Source organism: Eurosta solidaginis, chromosome 3 (assembly GCF_040869045.1).
Source record: "Eurosta solidaginis isolate ZX-2024a chromosome 3, ASM4086904v1, whole genome shotgun sequence".
In the NCBI taxonomy this organism is placed as follows: domain Eukaryota; kingdom Metazoa; phylum Arthropoda; class Insecta; order Diptera; family Tephritidae; genus Eurosta; species Eurosta solidaginis.
The window spans coordinates 276,531,513-276,557,302 of NC_090321.1; the positions used below are offsets into that span (position 1 = coordinate 276,531,513).

At 35.8% G+C, this 25,790-nt stretch overlaps 1 protein-coding gene across 5 annotated transcripts in view; it reads right to left on the reverse strand.

Annotated features, from left to right (window-relative positions):
* Positions 1 to 540: 540 nt before the first annotated feature.
* Positions 541 to 25,790, reverse strand: part of Hs3st-A (Heparan sulfate 3-O sulfotransferase-A) — a 638,465-nt gene continuing 613,215 nt past the window's right edge. For all 5 annotated transcript variants that reach the window (XM_067776611.1, XM_067776610.1, XM_067776609.1 and 2 more), the window contains 3 exons: positions 15,217 to 15,683; positions 9,267 to 9,460; positions 541 to 788 (listed from right to left, as the gene is read on the reverse strand). In XM_067776611.1, coding sequence (XP_067632712.1) covers positions 565 to 788; positions 9,267 to 9,460; positions 15,217 to 15,683 — 885 coding nt within the window. In that variant the 3' untranslated portion in view covers positions 541 to 564. The remainder of the gene's footprint in view (positions 789 to 9,266; positions 9,461 to 15,216; positions 15,684 to 25,790) is intronic.

Sequence of the window (25,790 nt, forward strand, 5' to 3'; positions counted from 1 at the left end):
TTTTGCTAAACCAAATGTGTAATGGGACAAGAGGATGGCATGGGAGCTTAGAGCATAGATTTACCGGAAAACTGGATGAAAACCGACAAAATATTTCGAGTATTTTTTGTTCGAAATAGTACCAATAAGCGGACGAAGTATTGCAATGCAGTCTTGTATAACCCTATATATTTCTGACTCAGTAAAGCAATAACATAAATTCAGCCTACGCTTGCTTAATTAACATAGTTATATCTCGTACATACGTATATACATAAAAATAAATAAGTAATATAATTACACCGACAGACATTAAAATATATTAACAATTAATACTTAACTTAACATTGTTTTTCCATCAGTCCTTAACTCTCAATTACAGCTATTGTTTGTCGCCATTTACATACTACACTGCACTTTTTTTACTCAGACGGCGATCCTTTGTTAATCCTTCTACTAAGCTTGTCTTGTTAAATATATATTGAAGAGTATTTGTTTAAGCGAATGCCCTGCAATTACCTCTATTTCGCTTGCATACACACACATTTATAATCACTTGTTGTTTTTTGTACAACTCCGTTATGCTTACTCCTCTGGCCAACCAAGATCTTCACCAACCAATTCGTAGAAACGTTGATTGTGTTCAGCAAAGAATTTTCGTAATTTGGATACGACCACAGGATCCACATGCGGATGTTTGCGTCCTTTTGTCTCGCGCAAGCAACGGTCGCCACTATCGTAACGTAGACAGTAGAAACCCTTTGTCTCGTTGAAATAAAAATGGCTGTTGGTCACACGATGCTCGATGCCTTTATGATGCGTTGCATATGCATTTGTATTGTATATATGAATGTTTTAACGTCGTTCAGTGTGAATTTGCAAATCGAGTTGGAATTGGAATGTTGCAACAGTTCATAAGTAATCGCAGAGGCCGCAGTATGAAATTTTAATACGTTGCAGTTTGCAATTGGCAGTAGACAGTAGACAGAAGGCACCAACAGTACAAAGTGTTGTAAGTGACAGCCCAAAGTGGAAGTCAAAGTGTCAGCAATGCGGTAGTCCATGTGATGGAAAAAAATATATAAAAGAGAGAAAGAAAACATATGAATATATATATATGTTAATCAAGACATTTAGAATTCATTCATCATCAGTCTCATTGAGGACTAATATCATTTCATTATTCACTCCGAAAACTAGCGCATCGCATTTAGCACTAATTCATTTCAAAAACTTGCACTGAAGCCTAACACACTGCAGATCTTCTAATTCCATAATTCTATTTTAAAATGCTTCCATGCAAGTGGAACAACTGTAATGTAATAGTTTTATATCGAGTTGTGCAAGTTATCAAAGTATGCGTTGGAAAGATGAATTATTTCACGCTAGATCGTCAATTGCTGCGGTCTATGACATATTTTACGAAATGTGACAGTCTTGCACGTGAATAGTGGATCATGTTAACCTGCCATTTGATATGAAGTTAATTGGATGCTTTTAATATTATAAGCTTTTATTTACTTTCACTTGGCTGTTATGTGTAATCAAATCTTGCAAGTTAAATTTGATACACTGGCCGGTGTTCGATTGAGCTGAAATTTTGCACACATGTATAACTCCGATGATAATGTAATACTACTTTGCGAGAATTCGATAAATTAATCGATAACAGAGTTATCGGTAAAGATTTTTATTCACAAGGGAATAAAAGCCTAAGTCTTCAAGAACGCAGGTAACTTCGCTTTGTTTGTGTATGCAACAAACGTAGAAGTTAGGCTGTTATCGCTAAATGTTGCATTCTTTTTGTTGCATTCTTTTCTGCGCAGTTGATTTTGTTTTACAGATTTTTGGCGATGGAACAGAGCAGAGATCTGCAATCAATAATTGTAAACTGAACGCGACATAGGCAAATTTTCAATAAAATATGATTTTAAGTTAGTTAACACTCGAATAGAAGAACTTGACTGTTCAAAGTAGACTTCGAAGAAACCTTGTAATGTTGAAGCATTAAAAAAAAATGGATGGGATGAGAAACGTTACAAATAACTTAGTAATACATCACTAATTTAAACAATATTTTACCCTACTAAAAATTAAAAACCATTCAGATTTAAATTAAATTTAAGAAAAAAGCTTTCCTAGGAACAAGCTTCTATTACTTGTTAATAAAATGAACTAAAAAGTAAAAAATAAAATTAAAGAAAAAAACTTTTTTAAAAATAACCTTTTATTATCTATATATATAAAAAGAAGTGTACATTTTGATTGTCACTCCATAACTCGAGAACGGCTCGACAGATTGCCATGAAATTTTTAGGAAAGATACAGGAAGGAGAGATGATGGTTAGTTGATTTTGAAATCCCAAATCGGGTTAGCCATATATATATATAAATCAAATTCTGTGTGTGTGTTTGTTCGCTATGGAAACGTATTTCGCACACATCAATCATCACCAAATTTTGGTTAAGGGTTCCTTCGAACAACGGGAAGGTTTTAGGCTAAAAATAATTTCGATATATAAAAGGGGCGTGGCACCTCCCATAGAAATGGAATCTTTGGTACTGCATACCTTTGAAGGTATACATGCCAGAACATTGAAATTCAATGAGGAGTTATATGAGGTCAATCCCTAACACCACCAAGAAAAGGCGAAATTGGGAAAAAGGGGGCGTGGAACCTCCCATTCAAATGGAATTTTTGGTACTGCATAACTTTGAAGGTATACATGCCAGAACATTGAAATTCAGTAAGGAGTTATAGAGGTCAATCCCGAACACCACCAAGAAAATGCGGAATTGGGAAAAAGGGGGCGTGGAACCTCCCATTCAAATGGAATCTTTGGTACTGCATAACTTTGAAGGTATACATGCCAGAACATTGAACTTCAGTAAGGAGTTATTTGAGGTCAATCCTTAACACCACCAAGAAAATATGTAATTGTGAAAAATGGGGCGTGGAACCTCCCATACAAATGGAATATATTATACTGCATATATCTGGATGTCGTAATGGTAGGATAGTTAAAATTGGTAAGCATAACGTCACATACGTTAAGTCCTAAAACCTCCAGTAAAATGTGGAATTGGGAAAAACTGTGGCTACCGTACAAACTTAAGTTATTTTGACACCTAAAGTTTAACTGCATTGTTGAGTTTAGCTGTTATGCCTTTTGGACGTTTAGTAATCTGCCGCTGTTAAAAAAATTGTTTAGTTTCAGTCTATCTACATCTTCTATAAAAATCAAATTCTGTGTGCGTGTTCCCTATGAAAACGTGTTTGCTATACTTCGATCATCACCAAATTTTGGCTCGAGGTTCCTTCGATCAAGACGAAAGTTTTTCATATTTCAGAATTAAGAATTTTAAATTTAAATATTTTTGTTTTTTGGCTATGCGAAAGAACTATCTTAGCTCCCAAATATGATCATGTTAACAAAATCAATAATCGCTTTCAAAATCAATTTCCTGGTGAAGTGACGAAATATAAATCGATCGACACAGTTACAGATGAAGATAAAATTGTGAATTATCCAAATGAATTTCTATACTCCTTAGAACCAAAAGGAATGCCTGCGCATATATCAACTTTGAAAATTGGCTCACTAGTCAAGCTTCTTCGGAATGTAATCAAAGCAACAACCATCAGCGGTAAAAGCAATACAATAATATAAAATAAAATACAATAAGTTACAAAAATAAAATGTTTTAATAGAAAATTTCACCAAATATGCGTACAAAATTCAATTCAATTTACAGAACAATAAATTAAATTATCAACAAACAAAACAGAAAAAATAACGCAACATCCATTCGATCGCGGGCCTTACAACGCGCGCCAGGCAAAGCTAGTTGGTTAATAAAATTAATAAAAAAGTAAAAAATAAATTGGTTGTAAAGAAATATAACACTTTATATGTTCATTGTAACCTTTAACGATAACTACGCTTTTTCGTCTTCGACAAAAAATTCCATATTTTACATAAGTATATATTTTTAACATTAAAATTTTACACCTAAATTATTAAATTTTACAGTTTATATCACATTCCTAATTATTCTAATAAAAGCGTGTTACATTGTGATAGCAAGAAAAGGAGGCCCTAAATGTTCTTAACTATACCAACAAAATTTAACACGCTTTTTATTAGAACACACTGCAGTCATCCTAAAGCGACTTTCTGGGGAAAAGTCTGAAATCTGAAAATTTACGAAGTTTTGGTTTTGTGCGATGAAACACTGAGTTATGATAGCATAAAGAAAGTAGATCAATTTTATGTGTGTAAATATATAAAAAGTAAATGGAGGAATAGACGTAAATATGTTATTAGGAAAAAAATTGCTAAAAATTTAAATTGCCTTAACCCCACAGGTTGCAATTGCTCAAGTTGTGTGAAGTTGTTCAAAGATTATAAGATGCGTTAAAATTAGACCGTTAGGAAACGGTATTTAAGTATTTTTTGCTTCACACTATAGTGCTACGAACTTGAGCGTAGTAAACCTATCAATAAGCAATTTCGATAAACTTGAAAAATGTATTTAAATGATATGATTCAATCTATGGAAAATTTTTTCAATTACTGAAAAAGGAGTATGTATTATAGAGCTATGCATCGAAGAACATCGATTTATTATAATACTGCCCATTTAGCTGACCATATTATTCGAACATGTGCATGTGTGTGTGTATTTACTTAAATACGTACATATTCAAGCGAATTTTCATTTACAAATTTCCAATTTAGAATTCAGTTTTGATAAGTAAATGCAATATCTGATTAACAATAAGTTGGTGTTAAGCTATCTTTCGATAACCAACATATTTTGCATGTGTAAATGTTTTAAGCTATATTGTTATCTAAATACTCATTTCTAGTTCCAGTAAGAGGAAAATAGCAATTTAAAGATTGTAATTTATTCAAAGCGTGTGTGTTCGCATTGCAAGAAATAAGCAGGAAGTAAGATGCGTCATATGTTAAGAGACGTACTTGTGTTCCCAATAGCTATTTACATACATACATTAATTGCTGTGAAATTGGATAAAAGCGATACAAAAATTTAGTTCTTTTAAGTTTTTCAAGTTCTGCTCACAACCTTAGTTTACAGCTAAAACTACTTTAGAAATTTATTATTAGGTTGGCTGATTTTAGTGGTAAGCTTACTGTGAAACTAATTAGTAATTCAACCCCATTTTTGAAACCACAATTTTTGACTTATCTATGAAAAAATACTGGATTATTAAGACCAACATTTCAGAACAGAAGTTGAGTTTAATATCCCAAGAAGCTTCCCAGACTATATCAATTCCATTCTGAGAAGCTTCCTCAAATATTTCTCCTCAGGATTTCATTATATAAGAGAGTGTACTATATAACAAGCGTTAGAGACAAACAATTAATTGGCTACGAAATCTTACTGACCACAACTGTTTTAGCATATCGAATTCTCCTATTATTAAATACAAGATGTTCAAGGTTTTTAGCATAATTAGTAAGTCTAATGGCTTTCCATCTGTTATAAAGTAAAACGACCTAATGTCAAGTGAAAAGAACTGCCTTGCTGAAATGTTTGCGGGCTTCTTTAAATCGAATTATTCTAGTGTTGCTGATCCATTCCGATGGCTTATATTTGACTCTATGCTAATTTCACCCATATTCGCTTATGACCTATTAACGCGTTTGGAAAATCCAAACTAGAAACCAGCATTAACACAAACAACAATATCAGCTCTGAAATCCAGCGAAGATACACCCTAGCCAATTAATGCTACTTTGGACTACTTGAAAAGTAACGTTCTTCTCACATGCTCTTTGAGTCACTTATCGTACCCGTCCCACTATATGGTATAGAAGCATGGATCATGGCAATATCAGATGAAGTGGCTCTGGGAGTGCTCGAGAGAAAAGTTCTTCGAAAGATTTACCGACCTGTACGCGTGGCAACGGTGAGTACCAAAGAAGATTTAATAATGAGCTGTACGAGCATTATGAACACATCAATATAGTGCAGCGAATTAAACTGCAGCGGCTAAAAACTTGGCTATGGAAGCAGAGGAGAAGGGCGGCCCCCACTCCCCTGAAGGACCAAATGGAAAACGATTTAAATTCTCTTGGTGTCACTAAATAGCGCCAGTTAACCCAGAAAAGAAACGACTGGCGCGCCTTGTTGAACGACCAGTAAGTTATTTACACACATACATAGAATGCAAAGAAGGATATTCCACACACATAACCAGCAGCTTGAAGCGAAGAGATTATTTCACATACACATATGTAGTCAGCAGATACGAACGAAGAAGAAAGAGAAACAATCACATATCATGTTATCATCAGCTAAGAGCAGAAGCTGTTACTCACACATATGTACATATGCAGATATACATGTATATATGTATAACGCATTTGGATATATGTAGCTAAATAACCAAGTATGAGATAGAACTGTTCCAGAAGGCATGTACGTGAAAAGTCTAGACCTTAGGAGAAATAGATGAACGAGGATGAGATTATAAAAGAAGCGCGGCAATAAATCAGTTTTGATTCTAACACGCTATATTGAAGTAGGCGATAATTGTAATTGTGAAGTACTACTCCCAAATTAGTCTAAATAAAAAACGTATTTTTATACTGAATCATTGAGCTATCTACTCCACAGTTAAAAATTCGAACGTTAACTGATGCTGCAAAATAATTATCAGGAATTTCCCGAAATTCGTCACAGTATGATGAATTGTAATTTGATCAAAAGAAATTCCTGCCCAAGACGAATTTCTCATGCCCATTCTAGCTGTCTGAAACTTAGGAACCTGCCAACGTTACAGATTTCCAGGGAAATTCTTGGTGTTTTATTCATTCAATCAAAGGCATGGGGGACAGTTCTGACTTGCTTAGTGAAAACATGTTCAACGCCCCCTTTAGCTCGTGTGGACAATTTCAATCACTTTTCTTAAATCCCTAGAATCAAACTTTGAAATTCATAAACCTTTCCGTTGTTTGTCGGTATTTCAATAAGCAGAGAACTCATTTCAATACTTCTGACCCTCTCTTTCTTATAAAAAGCACATTCTATTTTGCCTTGAGTTATTAAAGATACTGGATGCTTTCAGCAAAAACACTGTTGATCCATCGTTGAGAGATATTTTTCTAAATGTAAAGCTGAGTATTTTTGATCCACTCAACAGTTGGGATTTTTTGTCGACTTACGGGGAATATATTCGCTTAAGTTATTTATTTGGCTTACCTGACAATTCTTTGACATTTTACAGTGTTGGTTAAGACTACAATTTTTCTGATTAATATTGTAGTGAAGTATAAATAAACATTTCAAAAGTCCTTTTCCTTACAATTTGAGAATAATTATTTCATTTGGCAGTTGGCCTAGCGAGCCGTTCATAGAAAAAATGTTCCTTTATTCAACAGACGGATCCATGTTAGAAACGTTTCATAAAAGAAAACCAAAATACGTTTGGTGAAAGCTTCGAACCAATCTGGCGGAAAATTTATTTAAACTTGATTGCAGAATTCATCCGTATGGTATGATATTTTTTAAAATCTCTATCTTGTCACTCCGAAAATTTTATTTTTTCCTTATTTAAATACTTTTGTTGGGTTATGATTTGCGTATGACGTGCTCACTTTGAAACTAAATGGGAAGTCTGTGAAAAAGTATCGTGATCCGTGAAGCAAATTGCAAAACTTTATATAATATGTATTTTTGTCATGGCAATCTGAGGTGCATTTTTAATTTCGGATTTCCATCTCACCGGTAAATTAGATTATAACCGACAACGAGTTCCAAATTTCTTTAGAATTTTTTAATTGTCTCGGCACTTTTTCCACCTAGCGGCATTTTGTTGTACTCATGTGGCATTGTCACAGTGCCCTGAACTAACAGTAAGGTTTAAACTCCAAACCCAAAGATCATATAATACTTTTCTTTATCCTAAGTACTGATTTAAGCATGACTTTAAGCAATGTTACTTCCCAATAAACATTTTTGTCAATTCTCAGTTTGAGATACATTTGAGAATCAGTCCATTTCTCACATTTCAAACGTTAGTTTTCAAATGCATTTCAAATAACTCTTGATAGCATTCTCAAGCTAAAAGGTACATTTCTAATACGGAATTTTTCTTTTTTTCAAATCGAGAATTTTTGGATTCTCAAATTTTTCTCAAACGAGAACAAAGCGGAAAGAAATGTAATCCACTGTTGTGCCACTTTTGGTAAGCAAATTTATTATTTGCCTCACTTCACTTTTGTTTATGTTTATGCATAATATAGTACAATATCACTTAATATTATTAAAATGTATAAATACTTCCTTATTTTTTCACCTTATGTCCAACTTCACTCAATAAAATCGCTTGTTTATATTTCCAGCTAAAGTATGCAAATTAGAGATCGACGAACTATCAATGGCACTATCGATAGCATTGATGTAAAATAAGCATGTTGTACTATGTTTTATTTTATTTTTGGGTTTCATGAACACTTATTATGTACTTTAAAATTTAGACACATTGACCCAAGAAGTTTTCACATTATTTTTAACGAATGGAACGAAATGCAAGTATATCTCAAACCATTATCAAGTTGAAGAACAACGTTTGAGAAAAAGTTGAGAGAATGTTTAGCTTCACATGATTAATAATGCTGAATATCGAACTCAGAATTAATGTTTTCTCAAACATTTGAGAGAAAAAAATTTCAAGTATGTCTCAAATTATTCTCAAGTTGAAGATCGACGTTTGAGAAAAAGCCGAGAAAATAATTTATTTCAAATGATAAATAGTGTTGAATATCAAACTGAGAATCAATGTTTTCTCAAACATTTGAGATTTTTGTTTTCAGTGTTTGTTGGGTTAATATTACACTCACACAGGGGCATAAACTCAATTTTGTGGCCTATTTTTGAGTTTAACAGTACTTGTAAACTTTAAAATATAAAGGAAGTATAAACTAAAAAAAAAATCACATACTAAGAATCACAATTTGTTCAACTGTTCCTATTTATTTGAAACGGAGGTGTATACAGTACACACAACGAACTTCATATTTTAATCAAATTGAAGAGAAGGAGTACAATTAGTGAAACTTCAATGACTGACACTACCCACATATACGTATATATTTACATGCACGCTGACGTCATTTTCAATTGCATGTGTTGTTAAGAGGAGGATGGGTTGAATTAATTTGAGAGTGAAGGGTAGGACTTATCTGCGCTTTATCGCTATTTACTTACTTACATACATATTTGTATATACATATATCTAATGCAACACTTACCTAAGAACATTTCAATGCGCTTGAGCTGTGATACGGGGTCCTCAATTAATCGATCGCCATTGACAACGAGTAATTGCTCACGCGGGAAGACCTCCAACCAACGATGCAAATGCAAATGATATAGAGATATGGTAAGTGGGCGATAGGACTCATTCACCGTGCCGTTAGGGAATATTGCTAGTTCTTCGAAAGTTCTATATAAATATATGTGATAAAAAAGAAGATGAGAAGAAACAGGAAAAAGAGAAATTAATAAATTCGTTACTAAGATTATATTTATACGGTCTTGTATGCATATTTGTGGTACATATATACGCTTGTGGATGCAGTTAAAGGGAAAAAATATGATTATGCTAGGGTGTGCCACTTTTGTATCAAGTGTACAGTTTTATTATACAGTAAAATTCCCTATTACGGACAGTCCTTATAACCGGACAGCTCCAATAACCGGAACAATTTTGGGCACACAGGTTTTTCATTCATTTTTTCATACAAACATTATCCCTATAAACGGACTTTCTAATAACCGGTCGCGGACAAAGTATTTCAAACCATTTTCATAAAAAAAATTCTCATAAATGGACAAAATTCAAAAATATCACAAGCAAGCTTTGTAAAAGGTAAAGTATAGTGAGCCCAAAAATTGTATAGTAGTAGGTATACGTTTATTTTGCTTTGAAAGGTTCAATATTGGCAAACATGAGCTACTGAAGTCAATAAAAATAAAGAAAAAATCTTTCTAAAGGGGAGTCTGGAGTTAAGCGAAGTGCTCTTAAAGATGGCGACTCTGAAAGAGACAAGATGTGCTTTAATTGGTTCGCTTAGGCTAGAAGTCAAAACATTCCGATTTCTGGCCCCATTTTGAAAGCAAAGGCAATGGAAATTGCAGGCAAACTGGGTGTACCTTATTTTAATGCTTCAGATGGATGGTTAAACAAATGGCGAAAAAGGAATAATGCTGCTTTCAAATGCGTATCTGGTGAAGCTGCAGATGTAAGCCAAGATGGTGTCGAAGAGTTGAGGACAAACTGTCATCTCTGTTGACCGGTTTCAAGCCTCTAGACATTTACATCGCAGACGAAAGTGGGCTTTTCTTTCGCGCCTTACCTGACAAAACCCGAAAAATGCGCGGGCGGTAAACTATCAAAGGAAATACTCACAATTTTGTTCTGTTCTAACATGGCTGGAGATAAGGAGCTGCTTTTGGTTATACGAAAAGCAGCCCGTTCTCGATCTTTTAAGCATGTTCCAATCGCAAAACTTCCAGTGGATTGGAAGTCTAATAAAAGCATGGACGACTTGAGAAATAATGAGTGAATGGCTGCAGTAGTTCAATCGAAGAATGAAAGCCCAAAATCGAAAAATTGTGTCGTTTTTAGATAACGCAATTTCTCATCCAAAGGAATTAAACTTAACCAACATAAAAACTATTTTCTTGCCGTCAAATACAACGGCAGTTAGCCAACCCCTTGATCAAGGTATAATACAAAATTTTAAAAGTTTTTATAGAAGCTTAGTTTTAAAACACTTGCTATCTAAAATTGACAATAAAAGTTCAGCGTCAGAGCTCTCAAAATCGATTACTGTACTAGAAGCTGTGTATTCCATCAAAGCATCTTGGGATAAAGTGGAAGCCCCAACCGTCCGAAATTGCTTCCGTAAAGCAGGATTTTTAGAAACTTATGAGGATCTTCCAGATTTTGTTCCCGAAGATGACATTCCACTGGCAATCTATGCTAGGCTTCAAGAAGGACTAGATTTGGTAAATGATTTGGAAGGTTTTATCCAAATGGATCAAAATGTTTTCACTGAGGACAACAATATAGAAATTCAATTTGACCAACAAGATGATACTATGGACATAAGTGATTCAGAAAATCAATGAGGAGGCTTTAAAACTTGTTGCGCGCTTGAAACAATTTAGAAAAAATTACTATGTAGCTTTTCAGCACATTAAAAATATCGAGTCACTTCGAAAATGAACATTTTAAATTAAAGCAATCACTGTTCAAGCAATCAAGCATTACCCAATTTTTTCAATCAAACTGGTATTGAAATATATAGACTTGTACAATGTACTTAATCGATATATGGATATGTATATATATGTTATACTAACCTATGCAAATATCCTTTAATTCCAAAAATTTCTTAAATAAACTATGTACAATACAATTTATATGTGTGATATATATTTTGTGACTTCATCCCTTATAAGCGGACATCTCCCATAGCCGCACAAAAACACTGCGACGGTGAGTGTCTGGTTATAAGGAATTTCACTGTATTTTGTTACAAATACAAAACTTTTGAGCAACACTGATACAAATTTTAATTAATATCTTAAATTGATTTTTTGAATATTTTTTTTTTTTTTGAGATTTCAGTCACCTTTAACATTTTCTTTATTTCAGGGACGCATTTTAATAGCTATTTGTATTTTTTTTTGTTTGAGTTGAAAAAGTTCAGGTTGATATATTGTCCTAGGTGAAGGGTAATGAGGTAACGGAGATCCCCAAAGCATTTTCATGACGAATCATGTATCAATTTATTTTGCGGACTTTTACCAGGATCTACTTGCAGAAAAAAAAGTTTGGAAATATTTTTTAAGGACTTTTGTGATAAAAGGAATAATAGCTCGGGTCCCCCCTTTATTTTGAGATAAAAATAAAAAATTTTTTTTATAAAGAAAAATAAAATCGGCTACATGCCAACCATCAGCATGGCTCTCAAAAATAATATAGCACTGCCAATGCACTGAATGACATTAAAACTCGGATGAATAACGTACTCGTAGCGCTTGAATGGTAGAAAGCTTTTGATTTATAGAATCACAGCAATACTTGGAAGTGCCTACCCTTCCCCCCAGTCTCAAAGTTGGACGAAAACTATTTGTTTTTCCCTAGCTTTCTTAATTTCCCCATTTAACATCTTAGGTTAGGTTAGGTTAAAGTGGCTGCCTCCGCTGTCCGAGCGGAGACATTTAACATCTTGCTTCACCACCACGGCGTCGATTTCCGGCTTTTTTGCTTTGCATAACTTGGTACTATCACTGGCAAAGGATCTTGTTAACGTCGTAGGTATGACAAAGTCAGCATTTGGACATCCACGTCGTGTGACACTCACACACTAGAAGAAGCTGCAAGCCCGTCAAAACGCTACGCTCGAAATTGTCATGGGATGTATTTATATACCGCCAAAACATCATCTCCACGGTGAGGTGGGAATAATTTCCATTAAGGAGAAAAAAATATGCTGAACTTTAAGTTTATGTTGAATACTTACATTTTGGCATACAATGGATAGGACCCGCCTGCCACATATATAAGGCTTCGCCTTACATCCGCAAGCTCAGCAAAGAGATCCGCCACACAAGAGCTTAGCCGTTTGAGCCAGATGTGCATCAATAGCCTCATACACAAAGAGTTGGCACAGTTTTATATCGATAAATTAAGACAAACCTCTTTGTCAGAGTCCAATATCCGTAATTTGCAATAGAGAAAAGCAGTAGTAAAACATCAACCTCTAACTTATTCAGGATCAACCCTGACATACAAACTTCAATTGCACTGAGGATCGCCTCTAACACCCATGCCTCTTTGTCCAACCTCATTGAAGGTGCACGCTTCCTAGGACTTCTTTAAGAGGATATCTATGACAATTTGTGAGTTATCTATTTGATGGGGTAAAGCAGTGCTATAAGAAGAACAAGACCAGATTGCCCAGCTGTTCTTTTATTCAAATAGATGACTTTTGAGCTCAAAAATGTATTGAAGTCAACGCCGATTTTGTAAGGAAGATATAAAGTCAATAGAACCTGTTGTCTTCTCTGTCGAAGGAAAGAGTGAGGCATTGATTTCTCATGGAACTTATAACTGCTGATTTCAGTAGGACTACTTGATACTTTGTTCAAACCACGTTTTTCAGTTAGTGAACTTACTTGCATCTTCTACGGATAATCTTACAACTTCCTGAAATTCTGAAATTATATAAATGGCCACAGCTTAAAACTTAGTATGTGGTACTGCTGAGTATTTGCATGGCTGTCCGAAGTTGTTTCCTTGCAATTCTCCTCACTGCGACTCCTGCAAATACTGTTGTAGGCATGCTCATTTTCCCAGCGTACATTTCATGGGGCAAAAGTCTCGTGATTGTGGAAGTTATTCTGAAAATCTTTTTCTTTGGCCCAATTCAAAGGTGTTTTTTCTCTCACCATTAAATTGGCCATGTTTATTTGAATATCATACAGGAGACCGCGATTGCGACGTCAATTTTCTGTTTGACTACTTTAGCACCATTAGAATTCATCTTTTGATGGACATGGCTCAGTGTGTCCACCCACAAATGCGGTGAAGGAGGAGTTTCTCCCCAAATAAGGCATTTTTTGTGTTAATTAACAGATATGACTGCATATGTTGAGGATGTTGGTAACCGCGGTGGTACTTTCTGTACTGAAGATCTTGAAAAGAAAATTAAGCGAGTCCTATTATAAAACGGGCACAGATTATATTAGTTTTAACATAAGCGCAGTGAATTCTGCCTCCTCTGAATCATATAAAGAAGCAAAAAAACCTTGGTCTTGTGAAAAGTGAGGATAGGACGAAGTACTTACTGGAATCCAAGAAATAATCAGCGTGATCGTGAATGGCTTTTTCGATCTCGGAACCATTATTAATAGCAAAAAAATATGTCATCTCAAGCGGACATTAATTCTTGTCAACAAGTTCTAATTTGGACTAGGTAGGTGTTTGGAAAGTAAAGCCCTCTCTAGACTAACAAAACACTTGCTCTGCAAGTGGCTCATTATAACTGTCCTGATGCATGTAAGAGCCAATCAAGAAAGTATTTCAGTTTGAAAGCAAAGGAAGGGGGAACTACCACTATATTTGAGGAAAACCCGACCTCACTGCTTCGCTCAGTTGGAGTCAGTTAGCTGTTAGGAAACGGCTGAAATTCGCGTAGGTGGTCAAGCGCCAATTAATGATGAAAATTATGATATTAGAAAACGGACGCCCTGTTGGTGGTGTTGTTGTTGTTGTAGCGATAAGGTTGCTCCCCGAAGGCTTTGGGGAGTGTTATCGATGTGATGGTCCTTTGCCGGATACAGATCCGGTACGCTCCGGTAACACAGCACCATTAAGGTGCTAGCCCGACCATCTCGGGAACGATTTATTTGGCCACATTAAACCTTCAGGCCATCGTTCCCTCCCCACCCCAAGTTCCATGAGGAGCTTGGAGTCACCAGAGCCTCATCTGTTAGTAAAACGGGATTCGCCGCGGATAGGTGAGGTTGACAATTGGGTTTGGAGAAGCTGTATATTGCGCTGGCAGCCTGAAGGGTTGCGCTATACAGCCCCTTGAATCTGGTATTTTAGCCGCCTCTTACGACAGGCATACCTACCGCGGGTATATTCTGACTCCCTAACCCGCTGGGGGGACGGAAGCCCTCTTGTGGCTTTTCTTACCCATTCCTTATTTAATAGATGCACAACCTTTTTAAATTTTATTCGATCTCGAATATGGTGATGCCGATGTTACGTATACGCCACGTACCCAAACAACAGTGGATCTATACAAATTCCACTTCCGTACGTAGCATAACATTTTTGTTTTCGCGCAATTTAAATTAAACGGAAAACGCGCGCTTTATTTTTTATTGAATTAACAAATTAAAATGAATGTCACGTTTACACAATCAAAATGGACTTGGCTAAGGTAAATTGGCGACTTGCACAAACCCACTTACATGTGCATACACAACATTCGCTAAGGTAAAATTTTATATTAATATAACTATTTTTTTGCATTTCATTTGCATGCAAAACAGACAAAGGTACGAGCTAGCTTCCTTCCTTTTCAGATTCACTATTTATCTACTACTTTCATCGTATACTTTCAAGCGCTATTGTAAGAAAAAAATGCATAAATTACCAAAGACTCGACTACTTACTTGCTTGCAATTTGAGCAGCTGCAGCCGCCGAACTTGGCGTTGACGTCGTTGTATAGCTATCACCAATACGATTTTTTATTGCTCCTCCACCACCACCTCCACCTCCTCCACCAATTGCTTTATCATATATTTGCGCTGCATCATACGAATTACTTGATTTGCTATAAAACGCTACATGCTGTGCAGCTGCGGCTCTGATACGTTGACCATGGACCGCCGCTCCATATGATGCTACTGGTCCATAGCCAGAGCCGGCTGCTTCAATAGATCTACTTGGCCTCCTTTGATTAACGATAAGTTTAGAAGCTGCTTGCGCGGTCTGCAATGGTCCATCTGCTAGGGGCAGTGTGGCTGTTGCTGCATGACTTCGTAATTGTGTATAATCAGAAATAGCCCTCGTCACCGGTTCACGTACAATGAGCAAAAGTTTTATACTTGCATTCATGGCGCGCACACGTTCGGGTACCTAAAAGATCGCGCGCAAACAAAGTGTAGGAAGAGGAAAAATAAGTTTAAAATAAATTAGACATCGAAATAGTTTAAAGAAAATATCTAAAATAAGGAGGAGCAAGAGCAGGTGTTTCTGGTTGTAATGTGAAGGAATATAATTTTTTATTCATTATATTTATTATGAACGAGAATTTATGTTCAAATCTTTTTTATCAGGCATACAGTAACAAACGAATTTCCTTTCTATTGTGACTTGATTTTAGGGTTTCTCTGAGGCTATTTATATACATACACATTAGGGTGAGTCATGCGACTTTCTATGCCCTCCCGCCCTCCCACTCCCTAGATCCATGAGGTGGGGTTGACAATTGGGTTGGAGAAGGTATATTTTGCGCTGGCAACACCTTCAAAGGGTTGCGCTACACAACCCCTTGAATCTATTTGGCAGTTTAGTCGCCTCTTACGACACGCATACCTACCGCGGGTATATAATGACCCCCTAACCCACTGGGGGTATACATGTAACTCCCTTTTGTATCAAATATTAAAAAAATTTTACGTATTCGCATCTAACGCCTTTATTGATGGTGCCGATATGCTTCTATGTGATTGATGGTTTTTAGTAAAAAAAGTGTTTATTTCCTATTGATATCATTCAGGACATCGGAAAATCAGTCTGTAAAAATTTCAGATATTTATTTTATTTCCATGACCTAGATCAATAAGGACCAAAACACTATCAACAGAACATAGAAGGGCGCTATTGCGATGGTCTTAAGCACAGAAAATTTAAATTTCGGAGTGAGTTCCTATAGATCTGATCTAAGAGAGACACACTCTCTGCCCTCTTGAACAAAGACCGCACCAAAACTCCCACGCTTCCTTTCTGATCTCTAGCCCACAATCTGGAAGTGAGTTGCCTGCGATGATATCATTATACGACGACAAACTCTGCGTAGTGTTCTCAATTAAGTTATCCTTGTATTACATACTAGGGTTTGTAAAGCTTTTTTTTTTGTTGAAAACTCACCGACAAGAAGTTCGTCTAGAAACTATATGTTTAAAAGTTGACTAAAGCTTGGTGGCCACCATGGTCTGGTGGTAGCGTGCTCCGCCTACCACACCATTTTAAATTATAAAAAAGCTTTTTAAATATTGTCGCCCCTGGGCAGTAATTTGGTAAATAACCAAATTGTATTTCTCCCAAGAAAAGCTTCTCTGTGAAAATTCATTTGCATTGCAGCATCCTTTCGAAGTCGGCATAAAACATGTGAGTCCCATCTAACCAGTTTGTAGGAAAATTTAAAAAGGACGAAGCAAATTAGAAGATAAGCTTGGCCTAAATCTCTTCGGAGGCAAATCGCGCCAAGAATTTTTTGTTTTTAACTAAATTAAGGGTTGAAGTAAAACCACAACATGGGTAAATTTATTACGTATTTACTTACTTAATTGGCGGGAGGGTGGATCCGTGTGTAGAAGTCCACAAAAGTGGGGAAAGCTTCTGACCGCCATTCACTTGTGAACGGCCAGAGCGGCTACTTTGCATACAGTTCAAGCAGCTCACTACTTCTGGTCGCTTGCGGCCAAGTTTTCTCTGGGTAGCCACTCAACAGCCGTTTAGCGACAACCTGGCTAGGCCACTCTGACATAATCGGTTTAAGGGCAGCTGGGGGATCTTTCATCGGAAGTGTCTGTCCACCACGAGGTGTGGCTGCAAGCGGCCGTATGTCTTGGATCAAGCGGCTCACTACATAAACGTGCAAATAATATTTTCATCCCCACTGAGCGGGTTGCGCGCTGGTCTTGCGACCGCTACGTCAAACCACACTCCGATGAAAAACTCAACAAAGCCTGGGATAAAAAACCACTCTTTACTGATTATTAAATTTATTGTAAACAAATAACCTGTTAATTTTTTGGAACAGCTTCGACTTATTTACTAACGGCTTCTTTTGATAGCGATATTGATTTCTTATTATCGACAAGTTAAAGATGTGCCATAAGTTTTTTATCAAACTTTTATCGATGTATGTTTCAGAACAAACCCATTAGTCGTAGATAATAAATCGATAGCACGCCGATAACAAATTTATAGCATTTTTATGAGTAATCGAAAAATTTTCTATATCAAATAAATAGTTTTTTGACTACAAATCTATGGATTTTCGGTAATAAAGCGAAAACACGCCGACAAATAATCGATAACTTCTCGGTAATAAATAAGTTTTTTTTAAATACATCGATGCCTTCTCGGTTATACAATCGATAACTTTTTGATAGAAAATCTAAAACTTTTTAATAACAAATTGATAGCTTTCCAGTATCATAACAAATTGGTGATAAATCGATAAAGAATCGATATTTTCTGATAACATATCGATAATTTTCATTTAACTGGTCGACAACTTTACGGTAACATACCGGTAATACATCGATACATGTTGATAAATTTTCGATAAGATATCCATACATTTTTGATAACATATCGACAACTTTTCGAAAAACAAAATTGATAACATTTCGCTAAAACAACGATAACACTCCGATCTCAAATCACCTGCATAAGACCCAGCTATAATAGCAACAACGCCCATAACCCATCGATAACAAAGCTCATTGATTACAAACCGTTAACACTTTTATAACAAGTCGCCGTCCGGTGCCGGCTTCTAATCTTTTTGCTCATTTTTCGTTCTTTTAACTTTTGTTTTCGTTTTCTTTCCTTTCCTTTCCTTTTAAGGTATCACGAAAGTCATCATGAAAGGAGAAATAACACGATCAATTTTTAAGAGATATGCCGTGAAGCTGGAGACCTGAAATTTTAAACGTATTTCAAACGCCGAAAAGAGTAGAATAACCAAATATCACAGAGAGTTTTTCTTGCGGCCACACAGATCGTTGCATTTAGAAAACTAGTAAGAAAGGCGAGAATACTTGCGACCAATCCTTCAAAGACTTGAATAAAAGTGGAATATAAAAATAAGAACAGGAAATCGTGAAATAAATTTTTGAGAGATCTGCCGTTGACTTACTTGAATTTGAAAATTCACACATAGTTCAGACATATCTGACAAGCTATTTAAAATAGCTGCTGTTAAAATACCAAAATCTAAACTCGTTAATATTATGACTGTGTTCATCATTTTCCGCTGCGTTTTGATCCATTTATATAAAAAATTAGATTAAACTTTTAATTGATAAACTTTTAGATGGGAGATGGTATGCCTCCTATGAATATCTCACATTAAGTAGTCTTTCAAAATACAAGTACATTAATAAATCAAAAGTTCAAGGACAAATGCAAACATACATATAATCAATTACTTATCTATATTATCAAGCTGTTGACCTCAATAGCCGCTGCACACACACACACCTACCCATGGCTTGAACAGAGTCGAATGGACATCAAAAAGCTGTACGGGTTCACTCCCATTAATTGCTTTACGGAGCATGAAAAACTGGCATTAAATATAACATTCGCCTAGCCTTTAATTAGGCGCTGACAACATGATTTTATATTTTAGTTGGACGCTCAATGGGTTGGTTGGTCATTTCAGTGAATGCACAAGAGAATTACTGGTAAAAAAATTAAAAAAAAAGACAAAAGGTAAATTAAAATAGAACAAGTAAATATGTATAAATTCGGGTGTAACCGAACATTACATACTCAGCGTGAGCTTCAGTTGCATATTTCATTTCAGATAAATTACTTTTCTACATAACACGTGGCACCGCCCGTTCAAAAAAAAAAAATGTCTCCACATTTCCTCTTAAAACAAAACTTGATAAGTAAAGTATCATTGATTCAAAACAATTTTTTGCTAAGTTATAGCTTATTATTCTAGTCTACGACCCTTTTAAACTTGTTATATATCTAAGTTGCAGTAGTCTTTAACCGATCCCGTCCATTTTTACTAGAAATATTTTCTGCTATAAGGAAAATATGAGTACATTCATTACGATATGTTAACTTTTCGTCGAGTTATGGCTCCCGAAACATAGAAAATTGCTTAGTCATAAAAGGGGCGGCGCCACACCCATTTTCAAAAGTTTTAGTGTTTTCCAATTTAATTTTATAATTAACAAGTAAAATTCTATTGATACAAAGCTCTTTTTCGCTTAGATAAAACTTCTTATTTTCGTCTACGACCCTTTTAAAAATCTTGTATATAAAAGTGGGCGTGGTCTTTAACCGATCTCGTCCATTTTTTCTAGAAATATTTCCGTTAATTTTTCTTCGAGTTATGGCTCCCAAAACGTTCATTTTTTTAAATTTGAAGTTTTTCCTATTTAATGTTATAAATCGACTTGGAAAATGAAATACCATTGATATGAAGCCCTTTTTTTGCAAAGATATAGCTTATTCTAATCGTCCACGACCCTCATAAAAATCTTTTATATAAAAGCGGGCGTGGTCCTTAACCGCTTTCGTTAATTTTTCTTCAAAGCATTCCTTATAGTAAAGACAACCTCTCTGCTGAAGTTTGTTACGGTACGTTTAACGATTTTTGTTTTATGATTAATAATATTTGTAAAATTGATTTTATCACAAGTAAGCGGTGCCACGCCCATTTAAAAAAACTTTTTCAAATTTTTATCAAGAGTCTCAATATCAGTCCACACGTCAAATTTTAACATTCTAGGTGTATTATTTACTAAATAATCATTTTTTGTGTTTTCCAAAATGTTATATATATAAAAAGTGGGCGTGGTTATCATCCGATTTCGCTCATTTTCAATACCAATCTATTCTGGGTACAGATAAGCTGAAGGATAAGCTAAGGTGAAGATATCTCAATACTTACTCAAGTTATCGTGTTAAAGAACAGACGGACGGACGGACGGACATGGCTCAATCAAATTTTTTTTCGACACTGATGATTTTGATATATGGATGTCTATATCTATATCGATTCCTTTATTCCCGTACAACCAAGCGTTACCCTATTAAAGTTAATATACTCCGTGTACAACGCACGCTGAGTATAAAAACGAAAATGTTGCAGATATTTGTATAGCGTAAGGGGTTATGGCGTATAGTTAATTAAATATAATATTTTTTTTTAAATCCCTGTGGTACTCAGACTTGTGACTGTAAGGAAATGAAGTTGGGGTGGAGAAAATAAGGAAAGCATATTAGGAAGTATTAAATGAATGACAGCACAGCCTGTTTTATACAAATTCGTGGGGGTTCAGAAGTGAGTATGCATATAAAAGGCTATAATATCACCCAGTTAGATTACATTTTAGCTTTAAGGTATGCAACAAAGAAATTTTTTTTATGGTTTTTTTATTTAGTTAAGTAGTTAGCAAATTTCGTTTGGTGACAGGAAACGGATTTGTTTTGAGTTTTTCCTTTACCTGCAACATTGCGCCATTCAATCGTTTACTTAGTTGGCCATTTGTGTAGTCATAAAAAGCAAGCAAATTTTCTATAAAGTTGAACTCAATTGAACTCGATAGTCGTGTAAATTAATTGCTAGCTAACAGTCTTGCCAAAAAGACAAGTGAATTGAAAAAGCCTTTTTTGTTGTGGCAAGCACAAAAGCACACAGAAACAATTGAACAAATGCCAAAAATTGGGTAAATCATTAAGTATTTGATGGCAGATATTTCTACATTTAAAATAAATTTTACGCATTTAAAAACCAAGTAGAAAAAATATAGTACTTGTATGCTACGGGTCCCCGATATGTCCGCCAAGCCTAAGGGTAGGTTAGGTTAGCTTGAACTGGCCGGTCCATGAGGACCTCACATAGACTGATTGAGTCCGTAGTGTTACCAGAAGTTTGTTTTTAATGACCAAACTGAAAAACCCTCTCCAAAACCAGGACCTATGTTATAAAAAAACTCCGTCCGCTTGGCAAATACTAGAAGCTTCCTAGGACTTAAGCCACTTGCTTCTTCTAGATCTGATAGCTGTATCACTCCTAATAGCTGGAGTCTTAGCCGGGTAAGTGCAGGGCACGAGCACAGAACGTGCTAGATCGTTTCCTCCTCCAACCCGCACTTCCTATATCTGCTATCACTAACAAAGCCTAATTTAAAGGCATGTGACGCCAGAAGGCAGTGTCAAGTCAGAATACCCGTCATGAGTCTACAGTCCTCTCTTTTTAATGATAGAAGCAACTGTGTTAGTCTAAGGTTGTAAGACCTACACATAATCTTCAACAATTTACAGCCCCGCGCTTGATCCCAGGCCTTTCCCGCTTGGTCGATCATGTGCACCTCTCGCCTTCGCTTAATCTCGCCCAATCTAATTAGGACGTCTACGGAGCAAGCTTCAAGGGATGCGCCATTTTTAGCTAGTTCGTCCGCTTTTTCATTCCCATCTATTCCCATATGCCCTGGGACCCAATATAGATGTATGCTTCTCCCTGTCGCGATTCTCTCCAGAGACTGCTTACACTCTAACACGCATTTAGATTCTGTGCTATGCAAGATTATTGCCTTAATTGCTGCTTGACTGTCAATATAAAAGTTACGGTTGCAGCTTAAGCTATTCTCTTCCAGGGTTTCTACTGCTTTGGTTACGGCTAATATTTCCGCTTGGAAAACGCTACAGTAATCCGGCAGCCTGTAAGTTCTGCTTATTTTCGGATCAGCGCAGTATACCGCAGACCCTACTCCTTCCACTACTTTGGAACCATCGGTGTGCACATGTATCGCCTCGTTCGCCATTTGCGCACCCCAAGCCTAAGGGTAAGTCATTGGAAGAAACCACAGGCCTGTTACCGTTTGTTTTCTTATCTCCTGGAACGCCATTTGCACAGTGAGGCGAGATTACTCCCCATAAAGGGAGAAATGAAATGCTAAACTCCTTGAAACTGGGCATCCCAACATACATCTTAGTGATGAGCGAAATCCGATCATAAGCACACCCTCTTTTTATATATGTATATAAAATTAAAAAAAAAACACAACAAACCTGATTATTTAGTAAATAATATACCTAGAGTGTTGAAATTTGATGTGTGGACTGATATTGAGACTCTTTATACAAATTTGGAAAAATTTTTGAAAATGGGCATGGCACCACCCGCTTGTGATAAAACCAATTTTACAAATAATTTTCATCATAACTCAAAAACCGTTATAAAAAAAATTCGGTAGGAGTGCTTCGAGGAAAAATTAACAAAATCGGTTAAGGACCATCCTCACATTTATATAAAAACTTCACGAATATAATAAGCTATACATTTGCGAAAAAGAGCTTAAATAATAGTATTTTACTTTTTAACTGGAATTATAACAAACATTTTTGTAAATGGGCGTGGCACTACCCCTTTTTCGACTAAGCAATTTTCTATGTTTCGTGAGCCATAACTCGAAGAAATATTAACATATCGTAATAAAATTTGGAACAAATACTTTTTTATAGCATAAAATATTTCAAGTAAAAATGCACGGAACCGGTTAAGGATCCGCCCAGTTTTATATAAAAGATATTTGTAAGGGTCGTAGACTAGAATTATAAACTTTATTTTGGAGAAAAGTAGTTTTGTATCAATGATATTTCACGTATCAAGTTATATTCTAAGTGAGAATTGGGGAAAAATTTTTTTAAATGGGCGGTGCCACGACCCTATTTCGAGCAAGGGTTTCTAGATCCTCAAAACAACATTCAAAATATATTAGTTACTAAATAATAATGTTTATTGTGTTTTCCGTTTATAAAAAGTGGGCGGGGTTACGGTAGACTTAAATAAAAACCCATCAGTAGCCTACTATTTATTATCATCTACTGATTGGTTTTGGATGATATCGTCCAAACAGATGACATCATAATGCAATTTTCTATATAAAAAATCTATCATGTATGCCGTTTTTTTTTTGAAATCTGTCTCATACGCGTCGAACTTTTCCATTGGGCATTGTACTTTGAACTCAAACCATTTTGAATGTGAAGGCACATCAACAACGGATTGCTATCTTTTAATCTGTTTTTGGAAGGCTTGGGCTACGAACGTAAAGTTTCATTTAATCCGCATGTCTAATGTCTATAGAATATTCTTGCTTTTCATATTTTTAACAACATATATTATAATCGAGTACCTAGTAAAAAAAACCCAGTTTGAGTGTTAATTTCCGTCAGCCCCAAAACGAAATTATTACTGTTCGTTTACGGCGGAAATAATTTTTGTACAAACCTCTTACATATACTTATAACGCATCCCTAAAGCAAAGGATATTTCCCAGAGAATTTGGAAATATTTATTTCTAGTATCACTTTAAAAAATGGGACCAGATCCTGTGTTTTCAATTATCGATATCGTAAGCTCTTTGAATCGACTAGCTCATAGGGTACCATCAACCATTGGTCTGTCTCAATAAGGTTTTCGCATGTTAACATACTACACTGATTTAAGCCAACAGCGAAATTGATTTCATCTATACAAATTTTAAGCAAAGCTTTCATGAAAAAAACAGTTATATTTACTTCCAGCAAGAATCTGTCGATGTTACTTCTGCTATTTCTCAGGGCAGCCACCTTGGCCCAGTGCTGTTTCTGCGATTCATCAATGTTCTTCTAAATGTTTTATGTGTTATGCTTATGTGCTCACCAGTGGATCGATCAAATCTTCAGTCAGATCAGAATAGCCTAGTTGAATGGTGTAAAGTAAATGTAATGCCACTAAACCTGCCAAAGTGCAAATTTAAGTGCACAAGTATATGATTTAGGATTATATCTTTAAATAAGTAATAAGCTTCGTAGACCTTGGCGTTGCCATGAAACCTACACTCGAATTTAAATTGCACAAGAATGTAATGAAAACCGAGCCAGAAGAATTTTAGCGTTCATCAAACGATGGTCTAAAGAATTAAATGGTCCGTATATTACTAAAACTTACTTTATGTCTTTTATGAGGCTAATATTGAAATATGTTTCAATAATCTGGCGCCCACTTTATCAGACCCACTTCGACAAATAGGAGTCGGTTTAAAAAAACAATGTCTCTTTTTTGCGCTAAGGGACCTACCGCCGCTGTTTAAAACTAAATAGACAGATGGCAGCTGTGTTTTTTTAAGTACAACTTATTAGAGATATGGTAAATAGCCCGTTCTTTCTTGGTATAATTTTACTCAATGTTTCTTTTAGAGTTATTTCGGCCCTTTCGTAACAAGTCACGCCAGCTAGCCCTGTTTCGCGATAACTGACGCTAGTTAGGAGCACCAAGCGCCAAATCTTCCTCCACCTACCTCCAGCAACTCAGTGGAGGTCTATTCCTTCCTCTGCTTACAAAATGCGGTATGGACTGAAATGCTTTCCTGGTCGGTGCGTCTCCGTTCATTAACATAACATAACCCAGCTCGCGAGGCTTTTCGGTTTTATTCGCTATCGTCATCAATAAAGTTTGTTTGCTACTCGCCTTCGGTACCACGGACATGACTATAACTCTTCCTAAGAGCTTTTCTCTCGAACATTCCAAGAGCCACTTCATCTTCTCTCGACACCTTCCATGATTCCATACCATTAATTTGGAATGGTAACAGCGACTCGTAGAGCGTGATTTTTGTTCGTCGAAAGTCCGTCGAAAGTAGCATTTGTTGGGAAAAGTTATTCTCCATTTGATATTAATGCTGCTTCCCAAATAGACGAAATCATCACCGTCTCCAATTTATAACTGATAATGGTGATGTGGCTATTAAGGCGCGAATGTGCCGATTAAAAAAATCTTTTCATTTGGTTGAGCCGTTCTATAGTTATAAGGCTGGACTTTTACTCTGTCCTTAAAAATAAATATCCAGATTCAACTATTATTTTTGGACTTATCAAATAAAATTACGGATTTCATAGTTTCTTTCGGACTAAAAGGTTAGAAGATCGGAAAAAAATTTTTTGAAGGTCTTTTATTGTTAATTATTGTAAAGGAATAGCAGTTGGTATCCCTGGTCACAAGGCACTTGCAAGTTGTAGTGAGTTGTATTAGAACACGCTTTGTTTTTATACTCAGTTGAGCAGAGCTCACAGAGTATATTAAGTTTGATTGGATAACGGTTGGTTGTACATATATAAAGGAATCGAGATAGATATAGACTTCCATATATCAAAATAATCAGGATCGAAAAAAAATTTGATTGAGCCATGTCCGTCCGTCCGTCCGTCCGTTAACACGAT